The sequence below is a fragment of the Acanthochromis polyacanthus genome, chromosome 20, assembly GCF_021347895.1.
Source record: "Acanthochromis polyacanthus isolate Apoly-LR-REF ecotype Palm Island chromosome 20, KAUST_Apoly_ChrSc, whole genome shotgun sequence".
In the NCBI taxonomy this organism is placed as follows: domain Eukaryota; kingdom Metazoa; phylum Chordata; class Actinopteri; family Pomacentridae; genus Acanthochromis; species Acanthochromis polyacanthus.
Window position 1 is genome coordinate 20,462,368 of NC_067132.1, and position 20,459 is coordinate 20,482,826.

General features: G+C 39.9%; 1 protein-coding gene across 2 annotated transcripts in view; it reads left to right on the forward strand.

Moving 5' to 3' along the window:
• Positions 1–747: 747 nt before the first annotated feature.
• plod2 (procollagen-lysine, 2-oxoglutarate 5-dioxygenase 2) overlaps positions 748–20,459 on the forward strand; it is a 35,555-nt gene continuing 15,843 nt past the window's right edge. For both annotated transcript variants that reach the window (XM_022207363.2, XM_022207372.2), the window contains exons 1-4: positions 748–1,233; positions 13,374–13,465; positions 14,454–14,590; positions 18,473–18,636. In XM_022207363.2, the coding sequence (XP_022063055.1) occupies positions 1,131–1,233; positions 13,374–13,465; positions 14,454–14,590; positions 18,473–18,636 (496 nt within the window). In that variant the 5' untranslated portion in view covers positions 748–1,130. The remainder of the gene's footprint in view (positions 1,234–13,373; positions 13,466–14,453; positions 14,591–18,472; positions 18,637–20,459) is intronic.

The following is a 20,459-nucleotide window of genomic DNA, read 5'->3' on the forward strand; positions in this document are numbered from 1 at the left end:
GCACATAGTTTCATTTCAATAAATGCGCCAACATCTCACCGAAAATCAGAGGTTGAGGAAAAAAGTCCAACAACTAAAAACAGATTTGTGCATCTTGGCTTTCTTTTTCTTCTTTCCTCTCACATTAATCATCTCACCACTTCTCAGATTGACCTACAGCTGCTACAACAGTATCTGATGATCTGATTAGGCAGTGCTTTTATTTTAATACTATAAAAACTTATGTGCTTTCTCTTAAGAAAGGTTTCCGGGAGTTTTACTTTCAATTGAGTGTTTCTACATGCTGTATTGGTACTTTTACTTGAGTAAAGGATCTGAATACTTCTTCCACCACTATGATACTATGATATGGTTAATCATTCTAAACGCAGGGCTGTTTTAATGAATTTTCTATTCTGAATACTTTCACTGTGGCTCTGAAACACATTTTTTTTTGCCATAGCTAAATTTTACACAATGAAACAGGTGTTGGAAAGTCTGTGTGATCGGAAAAAAAGTGGAAATAAACCATTTTAAAAACTCTCTGGAGAGCAAATGTTTTTTAAAAAGCTTAAATTTATCAGTTTTACATGTTCTCTTTTGTGCTTTTGTAGTGCTGTTTCACAGTTTTCTCTAATGAGCAGGCTGTTCTGTCCCGCAGAAGGGGAGCAGTGTTGGTCAGGCTGGTGCGCAGGAGGAGGGGACCAGAGGAGGGATATTTAACAGCCAAGGGGGTGGAGGGCTTCAAATACAGCTGTGCTCAGTCACACTTTCGCTCAGGACGTCCCTGTGTCAGGGGTGAATAAGTTATCTTTCCTCCTTCTCTGTCTGCATACAGGCTGTTTTTTTTTTTCTTTCTTCAACCGGCAGCTGCAATTAAGAAACCACGCCTGTTGCGCTCTAATTTCCCTGAATGGTCGTACTTATACAACTCTACCCTGGAGCTAAAAGAGTTCTCTCAAGGGCCCAACGACCTGCATGCCTGCTCGTCCAGAAACTATTTCTCCCTCCCCCCTCTTTAATTATTTTTATTATCGCGAGAGTGTGCAGTGCGACCCTCCCTGGGGCTGATCTTGACCACCGCTGGGAGTTAATAACCCCGACAGTCAGCGAGCACTCCTCTGTCCGGGAACGCGCACTGTCCAACAGCAATGGAGTACCTCAAGTTTTGTTTTGTGTTTTCGTGCTGGATCAAGTTTGCAAGCTCTGTCTATTCTACTGATGCTCCAAAATCTCCCGCGCCCATTCCTAAAGGTAAGCAAACTTTCTCTCCCTCCTTGTACTAGTTGCCTGGTGGTCGCCCCAAATGCTGTACTTCACTCAGCTTGCAATCCATCCGTGCGTAAAAGTTTTCCAAATGCGCTCCGGAGCTGTCATGTCAATCGCGCAAATGAGGAATCATGGATTTTTATTTTATTTTTTGACACACATGATGTCAACTGTGAATGAGGCGCAGGTTGCATGCCTGTGGCTCCCTGTGTGGGAATCTGAAAATGTATAGCGCGACATATGTTGATGCGTAAAATTACATGATGCAGCCTTACACGGAAGAAAAACCCGTCTGCGGTTTCTCACAATCCTGTTTTTTTATTCCATGTTGTTCGGCTGCGCACAGCACTGCCTTTGATATACAGATGTCAGGCTGTAAAGTTTCAGTGCGGGAAAAGAAAACAATTAGGGTGTTTGATTTGCATTGAGACTTACGTGAAAACCAGCGTAAACATACGGTTAGACTTTCCATATGTCATAATGCGCAAGAAATCCATTTGTGGCTTATTTGAGTTTAATGGAAAGCGAGCAGCTTTGTGATTGAGACGCGGAGAAGCGCTTGTAAATCTGTTATAATTGAAGGTTCATGGAGCCAAGCGCAATCTGCTCTCACAGTAGCTCAGCTGTTACATACTAAACATACTGTATATAGGTTTAGGCTCCCCCTCTGAAAGCAACCCCACAATTTTATTGACTTGTTTAGAAATCCTGCCCCTGTTAACATGTTGCTGTGCTAAATTGCTCTAAATTACCCTGAAATCATTTCAGCTCTTTCCACACTCACAGGGCATCTTGTAAAACCTGAAGCTAGACAGCGGCCTAAGTGGATGCATGTGTGTTTTTTTGTTCAAATGTTGATGTCACAAATACTGTGTGGTTGCTGTGTTATGTCTGGAGCTCTTCTACATGCATGTTTCTGGGGCAGCAGTGTACTATCAGGGCAGGACAGCTGCCTTCAGTCTCCACAGGCTTGTTTTAGTCATTTGGTCCAGCTGGGTGTCTTCCACACAGTAGCCACATTAACTTTACAAGGGTTTAATGTTTGCTTGTGAAAGCCTTACAACACCTTGGACGGATCATATCACAAAGAGGCACTGATGCAACATGTTGGACAGTTGTGGTCTAGATTCATCACAGATGGCAAACCACTGCAACTCAATAGACAAAGTAAATGAAAGCTTTTGTACTTCACATGTTATCTGAATGCAATAAATGCTTAATAGAACGTAGATTTTTGCTATTTTTGTTCACTGAGTTTCAATCAGGTTTCATATTATTGAAGAATGTGTATGATTACTTTGTGTAAAATTAGTTTATTTGCTGCATTACTTGAATAAAATGCAGCAATGTGTTTATTTTTTAAGAATAAAGGCACTTAAAGTTCAAATGTTGATTTTTTTCAGTTTTTAACATATCTATGTAAAATAATCCTTGCTAATAAACTACTAAAGATGCTTTAATGCAGTAAACAGGGCAGTTCTAATCATTTATGCAGTATAGCTTCATGAAAAGTTTGAAAGTTACAGCACAAGCCAAGCCCAGAATTAACTGTAATTGCACACGGCAATTAAACATTATATGTTAACGTTAATAATGTAGTCTCTCGTTATATGCGCCATTTGTTTTTGATGTGCACATCGTGATAAAACGTAGTGGTCCACCGCTGATCGGCCATTTATGGGCCTGTGTGGATTGTAATGAAAAGGTCTTGAGAAACTCCACTAGATGAGACTTTTTGCTCCAGAAGTGTTTTGGAGGCGAAACATTCCAGTAAAAAGTGAAGCAAATGACTCTGAAGACTGGGTAGGATCATGCTGGGACTCGGCCAGCTGGGAAAAAGGCCTGAATATGCTTCTTAAGAACGAGGTCAAACAACGTGTCATCCACCAAATGCAAAAGAACAAGCTGTACATGGTGTTTCAAAATGACTTTCCTTTTAGGTGGGGCAGGATGTTGTTCGTGGGCAAAGCTGAAATAGTGGTTTATAAGGCACGAATAAAAAGGCGTTAAGTCTGAGGCCTGGGTCAGACTTCATTCATATTCTGATTCCTCTCCTCCAACACTTCACCGGGAACACACTCCCATTGGTTGCAGCACAGATGGAAACGGTGTGATTCAGCAGTGAAAAGGGGGCAGTGGAAGAAGCAGGAATGCAGGGTTCTGCCCATCTCGCACCAATGTGCACCTGGCCAGTCACCGTGAACAACGGACGTGGCTGTTGGTTTGTCAGTTTTGGAAAATTACAAAAATTGGGCAGCGCAGACCCCCACTGTCCGGCCATCTGAAAGGAGCCTTTCACTTACTTCTGACTGCCTGTGTGAACAGCACTTCTGACGGGGTGAAGGATTTAACATGTAGGTGGTGTAGTGCGAGTCTAAGCCGCTACGTGTCTCTGTGCATGACTCCTTTATCCACCCGACCGCCAGTCCAAGAACAAATCGATCGCTGCAGCATATGAACCGACATTTAAGCTGTTGATCGATATTGATTCGATCATCTGAGGTGCTTTCAGAGTCACTTTACAATATCAGAGTTTCAGGAAGTGAAGCAGTGTGAGGAAATCAGACCACCTTTAACCTCTGTCGGACATTCTTGAGGACTGTTTCTCCAGGGTTTTCAGTGTTTATGGCCCAACTGTTTGGTAAACTATGAAGTTTAAACAAAGATGCCACTGAAAATTGCAAACACTCAAATGCACCTATTGCTGTTGATATTATCTACTTGGAAACGCTTTGTATAACTGAAGCTCATGAGGACACATTATTTCTTAGTGGATGTTTATGAAGAGCTCAGACAAATGCCATTACTCCTGATTTAGCGGACTGTCCCACTGTGACATGACCTAGGCGTCTCTAGATTAAACCTTTCCCAGACATCACTGACGTGTCAGCAGGCTACATTTTATAGAGAAGAAAAGGAAACTCCACCTAAGCTTGTCCATGCCTTATATACTGTATAATAGCGCTCTCTATTGCCTGTAATTCCAGTCTAACAAACTAACAAACCCCTTTGGCAAGCAAATGCTGTAATCATGCCTTAGAACATTGTCACTATGTCACCACAAGCTTGGTTCTGTGCCTCCTCCTCAGCCAAATATGTGTTGTGTTGTCTGCATTTTTACTCTGTTTTCTCAGCTTTGTCTGAGGTATTTGCTGCCAACTATCAAATAGGTAAACACAGCAGTACACTAGTTTGAGACTTTCCCCTGAGCAGCACTGAAGATGAGTGATATTTCAGCAATGCTGTCGGGACGGCCCTCAGAGTGCAGGTATTCCATTATTTTACCGAGTGAATCATTTAAATGTCAGAACATGGGTGTTAAGCAGCTGTTGGTCTTTGGCAAGAGATGTGCTGGATGAATGTTGTATTGATACAGCTGAACAAGTCACAATGTTCAACTTGCTTCCTGTTTAAACTTTCAGGACTCATTAGTAGTTGTCAAAATACTAAAGCCATTTCGACTTGTATATTTACTGAAATGTACCAAAAGGCGGAAATGACTTCAGGATATTAGATCATCATCGTTAAAAAGGCAAGAACATTGCCAGAAGGAGGCAGGAGCAACTAGCAGCCTTTTCTTGGGGAACAAGCCCGACTTTAATATATTTATACTGGAAAGAAAACATCAAAGACATTCACTTCTAGGTTATTTTTGAAGCCAAATGTTTAAGTAACTGATTCGCGAACAAAATGGGTTTTAAAGTGGGGACATTCCAAATCCCAGTCTTTTCTCTGTCTCTTAATGAGCCTCTCGATTTCAGTTGATTTTTAGTAATCACTGAAGCCTGATGAAATAAGCCAGGTAGCCGAGAAGAACACGCCGATGCCAAATAGTGCACACAGGGAGCGGCTCACCGCTCGTCTCTAAAGAGGATTTTCAATTCACCTCCCAAACAGAGAAGCGGGAGCCATTTCAAAGTAACAGCATGTGGCTGTTTATTAAAATGCCGGGCTCATGTCCCATTTGCAGCAAATATTATGCATTAGGTCATAAAATATAGTTGTGTTCTACTTTCTACTTAGAGTAATTCAGCACAAAGATGATTATATTGACTAGAAAACCCTAAATGGTTAACCTCTAAGTCCATTATGGTAAATTAAACTAGGTATGTGCTTTTTTCAGCAATTAAGGATTTAAAGCTCTACAGTAAAATCAGACTGTGGGCAACAAAGGAAATGGATGGCCTTAACCATAAGAGCACTGCACGATGAAAACTAGGTGATAGATTAGTTGTGTTTTTTGACATTATGGATGTTCTTGTAAAATAAATAAGCTATTCCTGATTCAAAATGACGTGTGACGAGACTACAAAATTGTTTCCTGGCCCAATGATGGTGACATCATGCCACATCCTAAGCCCGAAGTGCCTGTGGTTTGACATGTGTAATTGAAAACACAGGCTTTTTCTGTGGATGTACTACATGGTTACTGCATTATGGAAATGGTGTGTTAAATCAATTATGGTGACTCTGAAACGTCACGAAAAAATAAACTCTAATTTTAGTTGTGGACAACCAAAAAGTAGGGGTCCACTCACCAATCTGGGAGCCTTTGGGTTTTCCAGTCCCTTGGGTATCAGACCCTCAAATTTGGTCTCTAAGGCTACTGACTAACACATGGAGCACTCACCTAGGTAGTAACAAAGGTATTTGTTACTGCAGGTTAAAAGGAATGTCTGCATGTCTCGGGGCTCTTGGCTTTCAGATATCAAAAGTAGGACTTCTACGCCAAAGCTACTTGTGGTCACATTAAAATTCTAATGCTTTCTAAAGCTGGAAAACCTTTAGAAAGTAACTGTAGGTTGGGTAGTGTGTCTCTATTTAGTTGAAGGCTGCGAGATGAAGGGGTGGTAGAGTTACATATACATGAAGGCTTTACTGTAAAATAAAAAAAAAAAAGTGGATGGTCTGAAAAGATTTTTGCATGAAGTCCCATACGTCAAGTCTACAGCTGTGTTTGGGAAAGTTTTGTGCCATTTTGAATCAAGATGTCCTTCTGCTGCCAGTTTTTTCATTAGAACTGCTTCCCAACATCAAAATCAGAGGATTGGAGTTTGGGAGGGCTTCCCTGGACCATTTTTGTAAACTTCCAACATCAGCAATTCGTCATCTATAAACACTTTGCACAGCCATTGGCAGCTTTCTGGAGGGGAGAAAATAAACTGGGTTTGCATCAATCAGCAACCTCAGGGGCCGAGAAATGAAACCGACACTTAAGTAGTAAAATTAACAGTTCCTTGAATGGCCACTTGAGGCTGATTGCAGAAGTAAATTAATCTCCACAGACCTGTATGTTAAAATGGCCAACTGTACAGCAGAAATAAACATGTTTGCAGCCTGGTCTAATTGTTTTTTCTTTTGTTCTCTATAGCTAATTTCCCTATGCATGACAGCTGTATTGTGAATTTATTTTTATGTAGCTCACCGGTGTAAATTATATTAAGAGTTAAAGTTATGCCCAATTAAGGGTGTGGCCATGGATAGAGACACAATACTGAGTTTAAAACCCCTTACCATTAAGCTCATGGGTCACATCAGAGAAGTAAATTTTCATATATATTCATTGTTTTGAATTCACTCTATTGCACTCGTTTTAATGTCCCCCTTTCATTTTCATGTGTTGAACTGAGTCAGCTACACTAACAATGCCTTCCAGGAGAGACTACATGAAAGTCTGTGCCATTATTTCAATATTTTGTCATTATAGATAGATTAGATGTTTTAATTTCAAGTTTTATGCCTTGATGGACTTATTAACACTTTCTAGGTTCCAGTTCTGACGCTCAATATCCAAACTGTAACTGTTTGAATGTGATCATTGTTTTTAGTCAGGTTAAAAATTAAGCAGTGACATAGTTTTTAAACATGAACAAAAGTAGCAGTAGTGGCAGAGTTATAAGAACCTCTGCAGCACACAACAAACTTACTTACCTTTTTATCTTTTGGAAAATGCATCTGAATTACACTGAGGAATGCTGTGCAGGCCACTGTAGACAGAGATAAGCTCTGTTTCAGCTCTGACTTACCTTGTTTAGTCTGTTGCTCAGTGTCTTCTTCAGAATGCAAACCTCCCTCCTGCCCTTTGCCGTGGTATAATTTAGGTCATTGACGCATTTGCCTTTTCTTTTCTCTCACTTTAGGTATTACCACATACTTGGGTGGCAAAGCCGTCTCCAGTACTACTGCTATGTTACGATGCCAAACTAGTCTCGTTTTCTTCATCTTGACGTGCCAAGACTATAGAAATCTGGCAAAAAAAAAGTGCATTGGGACAACCCTGCATTGCATACCAACGTAATAATCCTCTAACTTTCACTACACTACCTGTTAAAGAAAATTGTTGCCAGGATATAAAGGCTGTTTGCTACTTTGAGTAGCACAAAGAAGGGCTTCAGCTGTACAACCTGGCAGTGAAATGAGTGTTAAAGCTTTGGCACAGCTCAAGGGCCAAGGCCCATTCATAACAACTAAAATGCTTGGGAGTCCATTAAACTTAACACTCAGACTTGTGCGAAATTCACATTTAAAGTGGAGGACTGGCTTTTCAGGAGGGGGCACATCCTCAAGTGAGTCAGCAGGTTCCGGAGTTGCAAGCTGGGTTAAAAAAAAAAGCAAGATGTGCAGTCCTTGCAGTGTGCTTAAAGGAAAGTTCTTTCCATCCCAGCTCATCGTTTCTTGTTAAGATTAAAGGCAGGCTGAGTGAAATAAATGCAGGGGAAAGAAATGCAAGATATTAACTAAACTATGTGCACTTTCCTCGAACTGACAATTTTTGTGAGACGTTAGATAAAAACGGTTTATTTACTTGCGATGGCCAAAATAGAACAAGGGTTTGTGTTTAGTCGCCAGAACCGTCTTGTCCAAAAGAATCCTGTTATCCTGGTGTTCAAGGCCAGCTCACATTCCCATGATACCTCTTTCCTTTCTACAAGAAATGCTTACCTAAGCTTAGCCCCAGCCAGTGAGTCAGAACTTTTGCTCATTCAAGTGTGAAAGTTTACCTAAGCCCCATGTGGTACAGGGAAAGAGTGCAAAGGAAAGACCACTTGGCGCGCTTGACGTTCAAGCCTTTTTTGGAGAAGAGATCCAGCAGCACTGCTTGAGCTACATTCCTCTCCTCCTGTGGGCTCTTCATACAGTACTGACAAGAGAACATGCTGTGTTTACTCTGACTAGACACTCATCCTCTAAAATCACAGCTGTATGAAAACCACCTTTTTTGAATGTTGTCATGTGTCCCTCAGCTATGTCTTATTATAAATGTGATTATGGTTTTCACTTAAGAAAACATTGAAGGGCAGGACAGTTGTTCAATTTGGGGTTACAAAGAAAGAATGGAAAGGCAGATTTGTTGTTCCATTGTCCTCAAAAAGTTGCGTTCTCTCTACTGAGACAAAGTGAAACAATGAAGCCTTTTGTGCTTTCAGTAACAACCTAACTCCTTCCATTGAGCTAGTTTTCACCCAATAACTTGTCTGAATAAAAAGCAAAGCCAAGCATTCCAAACAGGAAATAATAAAAGGCTTGAATGTTTAATTAAAGGGCCCATTGAGAATTCTGGCACAATTTGTATTCAAGGTAAAAATCAGTTGTGAGATTCTTTGGTTAAACCAGACGAGCACTGCAATTTCTCAAAAAATGTATATCGGCTACATTAGTCCACAAGGCGAAATATATTGTTTTCACAAAATTGGCTGTAAATTGGCAATTCGGGGGCTATTCTTGGGGCAGGACGACTCCTCTTTGAAACGTGGAAAAAAAATGGAACTTTTTGTACTGCTGTAATTTAAACAAAAGGCTGATCTTCTTGTAAGTTGAAGCAAGTAATTGTAGTACCTAAATTTAACAACATCTCAGTGTATTTTAACCCAAACTGTGATCTTTTCCTTAATTAAGTACTTTCGTAGTGTAAACAAAAGCAAAAAGCAGCTTCAAACGAAAGTAAAAAGGCTACTAAACACACACAGGACTAAAAGTCATGTGGGTTATGCCTCCTCCATCCTCTTTATGCAGACTTTGTTGCTGTTTTTATGTGCTAAGTTGAAAACGGAATTGCCAGAGACATGACGCAGATACAAGCCAATCAACAAGAAACACCCAAAAATATGTAGGATCTCACAATTTTGCAGCCTTTATTGCAAAACTAGTAAATTTTAGCTCCGTGTATATAGGTATTATACATTTTGGAGCGAGGCTGTGTTGACACAAGTGACTAATCTGTTACTTGTAACCTTGGAAATCTATTTTAGGTAATTAAGTGGGAGTGGTTTACAAAAAAAACAAAGAAAAAAACAAAAAGAAATGCTAACTAGCACTATTCTGGAATAGTGAAACAACCCAGGCTAACAAAGCTGCATATTCATAGATAACACTACATGTGCTTTCACAGTGCTTAACCTTTTCCGGAGCATTCCACAGCTTAGTTGTTTTGGCACACTTGTGTACCTTTGGGTTTATATTCAACTTAGGAGCAAAGAACACCAAGAGAATGTGCTGTTGGACAGAAAGAAAGAAATGCACAAAATAGCTTAGCCCCTGTCAAAATTGGCAAAATTCTGTAATATCTGCAGTTGTTGTGGTAATATTTTTGAACATTCATACAAAAAACTCCCTGACTAGGACCCCGATTTAACCTTTTTAAAATATGCATTGAAATAAGTAGCTACAGTTTGCCAGTTTGTTCTAAAAGAATGATCCATTTGCATGTTTTTTAACAATCACAGTAACTTTTAGCTTTGGGAGAACAAAATGAGGGTGAACATAAGTTTTAAAAAAAATGCTACTTTAATGCTGCCAATTTGGTTTACCATAACATAAAAAAATGGATAAATGGCTTTGGCTTGGCATTATATTGACAGATCATATTTTTCCCCCATGCACTTTGTGTTTAATTTAGAGACAGTGTCATGATATCCGACTGCGGTTTCCAGCTGGAGTTCAAATGAGTCCACTGCAAATCCCAAGGGATTTTTTTCCCACCCATGATTGTGTATGGAAAAGCCATGAAAGAGACTGGCTGAAGTGTTTGAATAACACTTGTAATATAGGAAATAAAAGTGCAGGTCGCATCTCTTCTAAATCAAAGCTGGTTTGCATCCACAGGCTGTACTTAACTGGAAGCCTGCATGTAGGGATGCACTCATGTGGCCTGCATGTTTATGACAAGAGTAGAGTGTGCGGTTCCGTAAGGTCAGGCTAGAGTCATAGAGGGGTAATTGGTGTTAACTGTCAGTGTATTTCTTCCTGATGGGAAATGTCTGCCTGACAGAACAGGCAAGCCAGAATTTTTGTTTGCACGTGCACGTTCATGTGTTAAAGCTCTTTTATTCACAGTTCAGTGCAGAAGAAATCAGAACGGATAGATCATACGAGCTAAAAAGAGCCGGGATCATGATCTGCATCTGGCGACAAATTCACATTTTATGAGGGCAGCGAGTATTTTGCAAAGAGAAATCCTAAACATGTCCTGGCTGTAGTTAGATCACCATGCAATAGAAAATTTGCATGGTGGTTGTTGAATTCTGCCAAGAAATCTCAGCACAGGATAGTGTAGGTGCCAAAATGCCCCATCAGATCTGCCTGTTTCCTGCTCAAATAGCTTCAGAAAACCTCCAACCACATATTTCCTGTACCTGGCCAAAGGGAGTTGGGGGGTTGTGTTGACTATTTCTGAGCATTTCTCTTTTTTATTTGCTATTTGGGGGTCTTTTTGTTTGTACAACACTAGGACTGGCCTTCAGCATATACTGTCTGAAAGTGTGCATCATTATCCCCATATTAAAACAATCAATCATATCTTAAAAAAAAAAAAAAAAAAATCCCATACCTTTGCTTCAGGTTTATGTAACACAGCCAGGAAAGATAAAGTGTGATTTATGAGTTTTTTCTTGCCAGAAGCAGTGGTCTTCAAGCATGCAAATTGTTTGACCTGGGCTTAAACTTTGTCTGTGTGATTGTCTGGTGTGAGGAAACGGGAAGCATGGAAACCCCTGTAACCATTAAAATCACCTGCTTTATTGAGCTGCGTGGGAAATGTGTTTCCCAGATGACGGAAACATCTTCCCCTGGCGGTACTATACGCTCCAACATCTCCTTGCTTCAAGCCAAGAACAAGAACAGAGAACACCTGTGGCTCAGAATAGATGCCTCTTCCCACTGTGCTTTACACTCACGCTATTCTAAACCTGTCTACTTCGTTTAAAGGTGTCATGCGATACTGTTCGGATAGAGCCAGACAGAAAGCTGTTGTCATCCTGTAAGAGAACCTTTGGGTCAGACAAATACTGAAATGGCTATTACAGTGATGACAGGGCCACAGGCTAGACGGAGATGAGAGAATGGCTAAGTCACTCTGACGGTAAAAGAGTGGAAAAGATTTGCAAGGAGGCTGCTCGTAACTGCTGACACATACTGTTTTAGAATAGGAGCTCTATGCTTTTTTTTTGTATAACCTCAAGCTTTGTTTAGCTCACTTAATGTGCAGCTCTGACCTCACCAGAAAAACAATGCTAGTAGGTTGTTTAAGGGGGTTAAAATGGACCATATTTATGCATATGAACTCTTGCAGATGTATGGATAAGCGCAGGTAAAATTTTTGAAAAATGTCAGAAAGGTGGTGAAAACTCAATTAAAAGTCAGCTTTGTCCAAAAGTAATGGTCACAAAAACTTCATTCTCTTAGGCCAGACTCCTGTGATTAAATAATAATACCACCGCCATGCCCACATCCTTTTATTGTGGAATTCATAGCTCCTATGCTACCACATCTGCACTCATGTGTGTCATTTAGGTGCTCATTTCCAATCATGTTGTTGTGCTATTTAGATATATGAATGTGTTTTTTTTTTTTCTACACCCACACTGATTGTCTAGTTCGAACCGTTTCTTCTTCTCCCATGGCAGCCATATTGGCTTTTAGGAAGGTTACACCACATGAGAACATTGTCAAAACATATCCTCTTTGAACTATAATTCTTTATAGTTTTGCATCTTTATGTGGATAGGGAGGTTTGGTATGCAGTAAACAAGACAAAAAAAAAAATCAATAAAGTTCAGACTAATTGCAAATAGTTGTTGGCATATTAATCTTTGTATTCCGAAAGTGTAAAGAAAGCTCTTTAACTATGTTCTGCAGCAGAGTGCACTTGTAAATTAAGTTCTCTCAAGGCTTTCGTAGGACCCTGATATGTATTCTTTCAGACTCTCTATCCTGCCTGCCAATGTCCAATAAATAATTTACTAGGCTTTAGTGGAACATAGTGCTGTATATTAAATAGAGGGCAGATTGGCTCTCCAAACATGAAAAGCAGGATTAGTGTTCAAGTAGTCTTATAAAACCATATTAAAGTGTCATTAACTTTTTTTGTTGGCTTGTCTGTCAACTAGGAAAGAACATTTTGCTCATTTTGAAATGAATTAAGCCCCCCCCCCACACACACACCTTTTAATGCAATCACAGCGTTTGTTGAACACAATCTAGAGATTCAGGGCACTTCCTTCCTAGACTCACAATAAGAGACGGAACCTTTGTGATTAAAGCTCCCCGCAGCTGCTTTTACAAAACATTACCAGCTGAGAAGTGAAAACTAGCTCAGTGAGCAAATTACTTCTCTTTTCTTGCTTCACACAAGGCCATGGTGCAAATTTGTATTTGGCTAACCCTCCCTCAAACCTCACATTTCAGCACCCACGGTCACGGGAAATGTCCTCGAGGTTTGCGGGAGTTCTTCCATCCCATGGAGAGAAGAAATTATCGAGCGTGTCTTTGGAATACGCTTCTGTTTTTGAATCAGATTAAAGCTGCAGCAGTCCTTCCTAATTTCAGACATAGGTCCAGACTGCTAAACCAAATAGTCACCAGTGTGTTGACATAGGTTTGAGGTTTACAAGGGACATGGTTCACAGAAGTGGGAATCTCAATACTTATATTTAAGCTTAGAATAATATACACATTTCCGCGGATATCCTTCAATGGGCCGCCAACATTTTTGCAACTTAAAATGTCACAGTTTTCATCTGAAAGACTATATCCTCACATCCCTGTAATTTTGGTGGTCAAAAAATATGTGATGATATCCAGTCGTAAAGTTAAGTTGTGGAAAATTTTACCCTTCTTTCCTTTTTCAGAAAAATTGCTCGTCTTAACTGTTGCAACAGAGGAAACAGATGGCTTCCGCCGCTTCATGCAGTCTGCTAACTTTTTCAACTACACTGTGAAGGTAAGACTTTCTTCTCAAAAATAATGTCCATAGATCTTGCAGTTTGTCCCGGCTAATGAGTCTGTGCTCTCGACACACACACACACACTCATGCCGCTGCAAAAACACACACTTCCCAGGATTGATTAGGCCTCTTAAAGGAAACAATGAAGTGGAGCAAGCTGCAAAAACATCCATCTTAAAGCGATACTCCTCAATGCAGGGCTAGAATTCCCCTTTGTGGTTGAACTCAAGTAGTAAAAAAAATCTTTTAGCTTGCTGTTCAGTGCATGCCCTGCCCAAAGTAGTGTGTTCCTGTTCTTTTCTATGTAATCCTGCAGCTTCACCAGTTTGTGTTACCTGCAAGCAACTTTGGCTCTTACTTTCAAGATGATCCCTGCAACAAAACCTTCGAAATTACAGCTAATGTTGTCAATTTCCTTGTTATTCTGTGCTTGGCTGCGTTGTTTCGGCAGGTTTAATGTGCGCTCATCTCTGTACACAAAGCCCCAAAACACAATTAGTAAAGAAAGAATAACAAGGTTCTGACATACTGTCTGTAACTCAGGCGTTACCTCAGTACCGGTAATTCGGCCCATGTGGATCAGCCTGCCTGAAACTCCAAGGCTCACATTCTTATTTACAGATTCCTTGCAGCTGTGTGTGTGCCCCCCCCCCCCCCCCCCATCATTTACAGTTGTGTTATAAAATTATGCGAATGTGTTAAAGTTTATTCAGACAGCATTCACAGAAAGGACTTAAAAGCAAACTTATTTTCCAAAGCTTGCCCATTTCAGTGGCAGCTTTGTTCACATTGCCCCCTCAAAGAAGTGTTATTTTCTTAATATTAATGGAATTACCCACTACTGTGCCTTCTTTTAGGAATTTCAGAATTACCAAAAAGCAGACTGATAAATGAATAGAGGATGTGGGAAGATGGGTATTTTCACAATGCTGCAAGATGGTCTTTTTTTGGTGTTCATGTAATTTGTCCATTGTGTGTTCTAAGGTGTTGGGAATGGGAGAAGCGTGGAAGGGTGGCGATGTGGGCCGTTCTATTGGTGGAGGGCAAAAAGTCAAACTACTGAAGAAGGCCATGGAGGATCTGGCTGACCAGGAGGATCTTGTTGTTCTGTCCGTGGATAGGTACGTTGACAACCAAAGACGCGTGCTTATTTTGTGTTTCACTGAGCGTTACATGTCAGATTTTTTTTTTTTGCACTATCATGGTGACTTTCAGACTCGTTTCTTTGTTTGGCTTTTCTCCATAACTCAGATGCAGTGTTTTGTTGGATGAGAGGATTTATTCTGTCGTGCAAAATATATCTCAAAGCCTCAATAATAAACAAACCAAATAAATCATAAGCACTCACTGATGTCGGAATATTCCCAGAGGATATGTTATTTTAAAATATAGCAGAGAAGTGAAGTCCCATATCATTCTGCAGCCAGCGATATAGAGAATAAAAGATCAGTATGTCTGATTTTGTTATTTGCTTTAATAATTGTGTGTTACTTTTCTGAGAGATGTTCAGTTTCTACCTAAACATCACCTTGACTGAGCTTTGATCCGATTTAGCTTTAATTTCCATAACAACAAAGAGATGCAAAACACCTTTAATTGCTGCATGGAGCTATGAATTAGACATTAAAACCAATTTTCACAGTCACAGACTGTAGTAAGTGCTTTGAAAGGCATATCTCCTGAGTGAGAGGTGTTTCTGCATATTTATGTAGTGCTAAAACACCCTTCAGTCACTCATGCACCAGCATTATTATAGAGCATTGCCAAATATATGAGGAGAGTAATTCTCACATGCAGGTAGCTGAATTATGAGTTTTCAAGGCCAATGGAAAGTTTCACTGAGTGGTTTGGAATAATAAGGGCTTTGAAAGCCATATTCCTTAAATAGAGCAGGAGATGATGATACTACTGTACTATGTCACGTGAATAATGTTCGCCATAATTGCTGTGCAAAGTTATCACACCCTTGAAACAGGTAATTGGAATGTAATTTTTTTCTCTTTCTGAGGAAGTGATTGTAAGCATAATAGACTGCTTCTGCACTTCAGAAGATTACGAGCCATTCAAGTGTATTTCAGCTTCTATAATCCTGCTGGACCACCTCGGGTGTTTTGACAGTTTCTGCTTCTGATACTCACAGGCTTACATTTTGTCTCATGTTAAATTTAGTCCCTAAACTGTCAGCGAAACCGAGATTCATGCACCGTGTTGTTGAGCTTCAGAGTGGGCGCTACATTCCCAAGATGAAAAGAAAATGACTGCACGCAGTTCAAAAGCAGCATACCTTAAACGGAGAGCACAATTGCCATTTGCTGCCAGAACGTTATGTGTGAGTTAGCTATGCTTCAGTCACTCTGTTCACATTTGAAATTAGCAGAAATTTGGCATGCATAGTAACTAACTATGTTTGGACTTCGCGGTGGAAAATTTAACAGCTTCGACAGGTTTTCTCACTCCCAGCCACCACACACCTTTATAATGCCAGGATCAAATTAGAGAGATGGTGGTTTCCACTTTTAAATTTGTGATTCAGCTGAACAACATGTTCACTCACACGGCTGCACGACACTTGCAGATAAGTTTGCTCCTGTTTGGTGGGTGTGACCTGGGTTCAAGCCACTGCATCAGTGGTAAAAAACAAATGGAGCAGTCACATGCGATACATAAATACCACAGTTTCCAAGGTTCAGTATAAACTGCACTGTGCATGATAGCTTACCTTTTAACACTGAATCATGTCCTTGTGTCAGTGCAGCTTTAAACACGTGTTACGCTCTGCCAATCACTAAATAAAGTCTGTTAATTAAACTATTTACAATTAGCTCGTCTGCTAGTTACACAGGTTTCAGTCACACCGTGGTTTGTACCTTTTAGTTCTGTAGAAGCAACATTTTTATCATAACTGCAATAAGAGTTTAACGAATAATTGATGTAGCCGGCAAAAATCAATGAGCTAATTCGCTACTACTACATGCAGTCAATGCGTGTTTTTCCACTACCTTGCCTGAAACCACCTTCTCAAAATCTGGGGACATAGCCTCTGGTAAAAATGAAAAAAGTTCCCTGCGCAAGAGAACTAGAGCTCACCAGACACATCTCCCATTCCACCAAGTCAATGCAGGTCAACAGTGTGCAGACGGTGGGCACCTCATCCATGCTAAGCTATCACAGACATTACAGAATTCTACCTTAATGCTGCCATAATTCTATATAAAAGATAGTTAGACACAATAGTGTACCAGCTGTGGTAACACATTCATAAAGTTTTTACTTGTGCCTTTCATTCAGAGTGTGCTTGAGAGCATACTGTGTGCAGGTTTAACAGCTTTTCAACATCGTAAAATAAAGCTGCGTGTTGTAAATTGCAGTGTTGTAGCAGCAAATCACATAAAACACAAAAAACAAACCTTGACTCTATTACAAAAATGGACATTAAGCATCTTCATAGTATTTCTTGAGTTAGCATGTGCCTTAAAAAAAAATCCTAATCCTCATAGTTTACATAAACAGGGACTATAGTCCCTAATACAGCAGCCATGGCTTCAAACCTAGCCCATGGCTCTTTGCTGCAGGTTCTGTCCCCCATTCTTCTCCACACTTTCCTGTCTTCTTCTCTCTACAATCCTGTCAATAAAGTTGAAAGGCAAAAAAATAAACCACCCGTTAGTTGTACTCCTGAACAGCAATAGCTAATTAATCATCTTAGATGCTATCACAGGCAATACAGACAAAAAGAATGTAAATATTTTTTCATTTAATAAACTTTTTACTACTGCAGTGTGGAACTTTTGTGTCTCTCTTTTGGCAGTCAGTGTACTTATACAAACAGTGTCAATGTGTGCTGAGACGTACATCATCGCTGTTGACCATTTTTCATTTTAGACTCCAAGCTGTGCTCTTACTGTTGAAGTATTTTTGTGTTTTTTTGTATTTTTTTTTCTAAATGGAGCCTCAGAAATCGTTTTGGCCACGTCTTTAGTGTTCCACCATACTTGTAGTTGCTGTACCTTCCTCCATCTCCATCACTACAATTGTCACCACACACACAAGATTCTGGTATACGGTAAAATACAAAGAGACTTATCTGCCACTGAAGCATGTAACAAGCATCTTGGGAACTCATCTGGAAAAGACTTGGATATAACAGAGGTTTATATGCAAAAGTCCCACAGTTCAGTTTTAAACACTGACATCAATGTTTTGTCATTTTATACTGGAGATACAGCTTTGATTGATGAGTTAACAAGACATGGAGGGTACTTATATGAACATGTGTCGACCAGATGTGGTTTGAACATACAGTCTTCCTCACCCACATCAGACTTCTCTTCCTCTCATGACATGTTTTTCACTTCTTCTGCACTTTACGTAATCTGATGTATATATACTGTATATATAAATCTAGGTTGTTTTTTTTCTTTTTTTGGATCTGCTAATTTTAAACAAGTGCTTCCAGTAAACAGACACACAAACAGAATCAAAGCCACATCTAGTGTAGGGCGCTTTATAGTCAATGACTTTGTGGAAATGGTGTGACCAAAATGAATCGACTCTTTTACTCTTAACTTTTCACCTCGAAGTGATGAAATCAACAGAAACATTAGGAGTTTCCACACACTAAAATATCTGCGCTTTGGATAATAGCATGTCTTTAAACAAGTCACCATGAGGCCTGAGATGAAAGGTGTTAAGCCTTAGACAGCTTTGCTCTGTCTCTCACACAACTCTGTGGGTCATGCATCGGCACAGTTTAAGTGCTTTTGTGTGTTAACATTTGGCATTGAAATACTTTCCAGAACAATCCCAGAATGCTTGTCTGTGCAAATGCTCCCACATGAAGAATGTCATCTGTTTACATTGAGATTTCTATCTGTCTCGGGCAAGTAGAGGCCCAGGTTGTGTGTCAGATATAAGATAAAGCATGTTCGAGAAAAAGGCTGCTCCTAAAAGATAAATGAGATGATAATGATCTGTTGTATTTCATCTTCACTCCTCCCTTTTAGCTATGATCTCATCTTTGCTGGAGGACCAGAAGAGATTCTCAGGAAGTTCCAGCAAGCCAATCACAAAGTGCTTTTTGCTGCAGAGGGACTGATATGGCCTGATAAACGACTAGCTGACAAGTACCCTTCAGTCCGCAGCGGCAAGCGCTACCTCAACTCTGGAGGTGGGTTTGAAAAATTCAGAATATGATCGAAATGCCCAAATGTTTTGACCTGTGAAAGTCTAATCTCTGTTATGATGTTGTGTTAGCACTTTGGAAAGTGAAAGAAAATTGACCTGAGTCTAAAGGTGTGACTTTCCGCCACATTTTTCAGATGTCTAACGCAGGAAAGACTATTTTCAGTGTGTTTTTAGTGCATAACTGCAGTTATTATGTTTTCGGCTCTGAGCATGTCGGTTTCCTACCACTAAATATCCTGTCTGAATGCTTTCTCTGCTGCTGCTGCTCTGCTAATGTCCTGCCTACACATTTATGCAGAGAGTGTAACTAACTCTGATCAGATGTGTAACCCAAACCGCCATGCCTCACATTTACCTGAAGATTAATCACAACTCATGCATCAATCAACAGTCCTAGTAGTTTAGTGAAATAGCTACCTGAGTGTAAATACAACTCTGGAGATGATATTAGGCTCAAGAAGCAACAGCTAGAACTAAAACTGGTTTAAATTGTGCCCATTTCATCTATATTATGTGTCGAGATGTCTTATGTTGGTCTAGACTAGTGTTGTAAACCCATCTAACCATCACAACTCCATGGCTGCACAGGGGTTTATACATTCCACCATCAGCTGTCAGAGTTTGAAGACTTGCAGGCCGTGTTGGAATTCGTGGGGGCTAAGCAGCAGTTTGCCTTGAGTGTTATTAGTGTAAAGAGTGTTGGAGGAGCTCTGAGGAATGGCAACAGACTGGTGTTCGCTTTAAAATATAACACCCACAGATTTTTATTGCTATCTCTTGCTGTAAAATAGAAGGATATTTTCCCTGTAAACCTGCTCCATGAGGTATTTTCTGCCCGCAGTGCCGAGAGTTGGTAGAAGCCCATTCATGTGAATATCGACTGCATACTTTTCTTCTCTCATTTTGTGTATTTTATTTAGTGATCCCGCTCTTCAGAGCCTACAGATACCTGTGTTAAATATGAACATGCTAAAAAAGAATAAGTTCTGTGCATTTTTAAAGCAGAGAAGAATAACAGTAAGGTCTCATGCATAATCCAGTGCCTGGCTGGCTGCATGCTTCAGTGTCTTCAGGACATTGAATTACTGCTTTCCTTGTGGTCATCAGCCTGGTCTGACCTCCCATATTGGAGCCTCGCTGTCTCCGACTGATCACAGACTGTTTTTAGCATTCATTGTCATTGACTTGACATGTGGATTTGTCTTGGGCCCCCAAATGTGCCACAGTTTGAATAAAATTGTAGGCTTTGTTTGCATTCCGAGAGCTACCGCCCAAGTGACTAGTCCAGAATGTTCTATAGCATCTGGACACACACAACTGTGTCTCAGAAAGTACGATTTCCTAGAGATGGAATCAAGATATAAGGGCTACGTTTGTGTGTGGCTGCATGTGTTTATTTAAAGGCATAGAATGTAACATTTTCAGCTTAAAAATGTATAAGAAATTACTATCATAGTGTTACATATTTATCAACTTCAAGAGGAAATCCACAGAAGTCGTTATTTTATCCAGCCTAATGGCATTTCCTTTTGCCTGAGTTAACACCGAATGCTACATTAAAGAAAAAGAAAAAAATTTTGGTAATACTTACTTTTTACTCAATTCATTTTCTCCTATATTTTGGAGATACACAATAACATCAATAAAATAAGATAAAGAGACTTGCATGTCATGAAAATTACATTAAAAACCCTGTAAATATGATCGATCCTAAAAATGTCCATTTTTTAAAGAAAGCTGAATGATTTTTTAAAAATAAATACAGGTAAATTATATTCAACAATGTATCATAACGTTACAAGTATT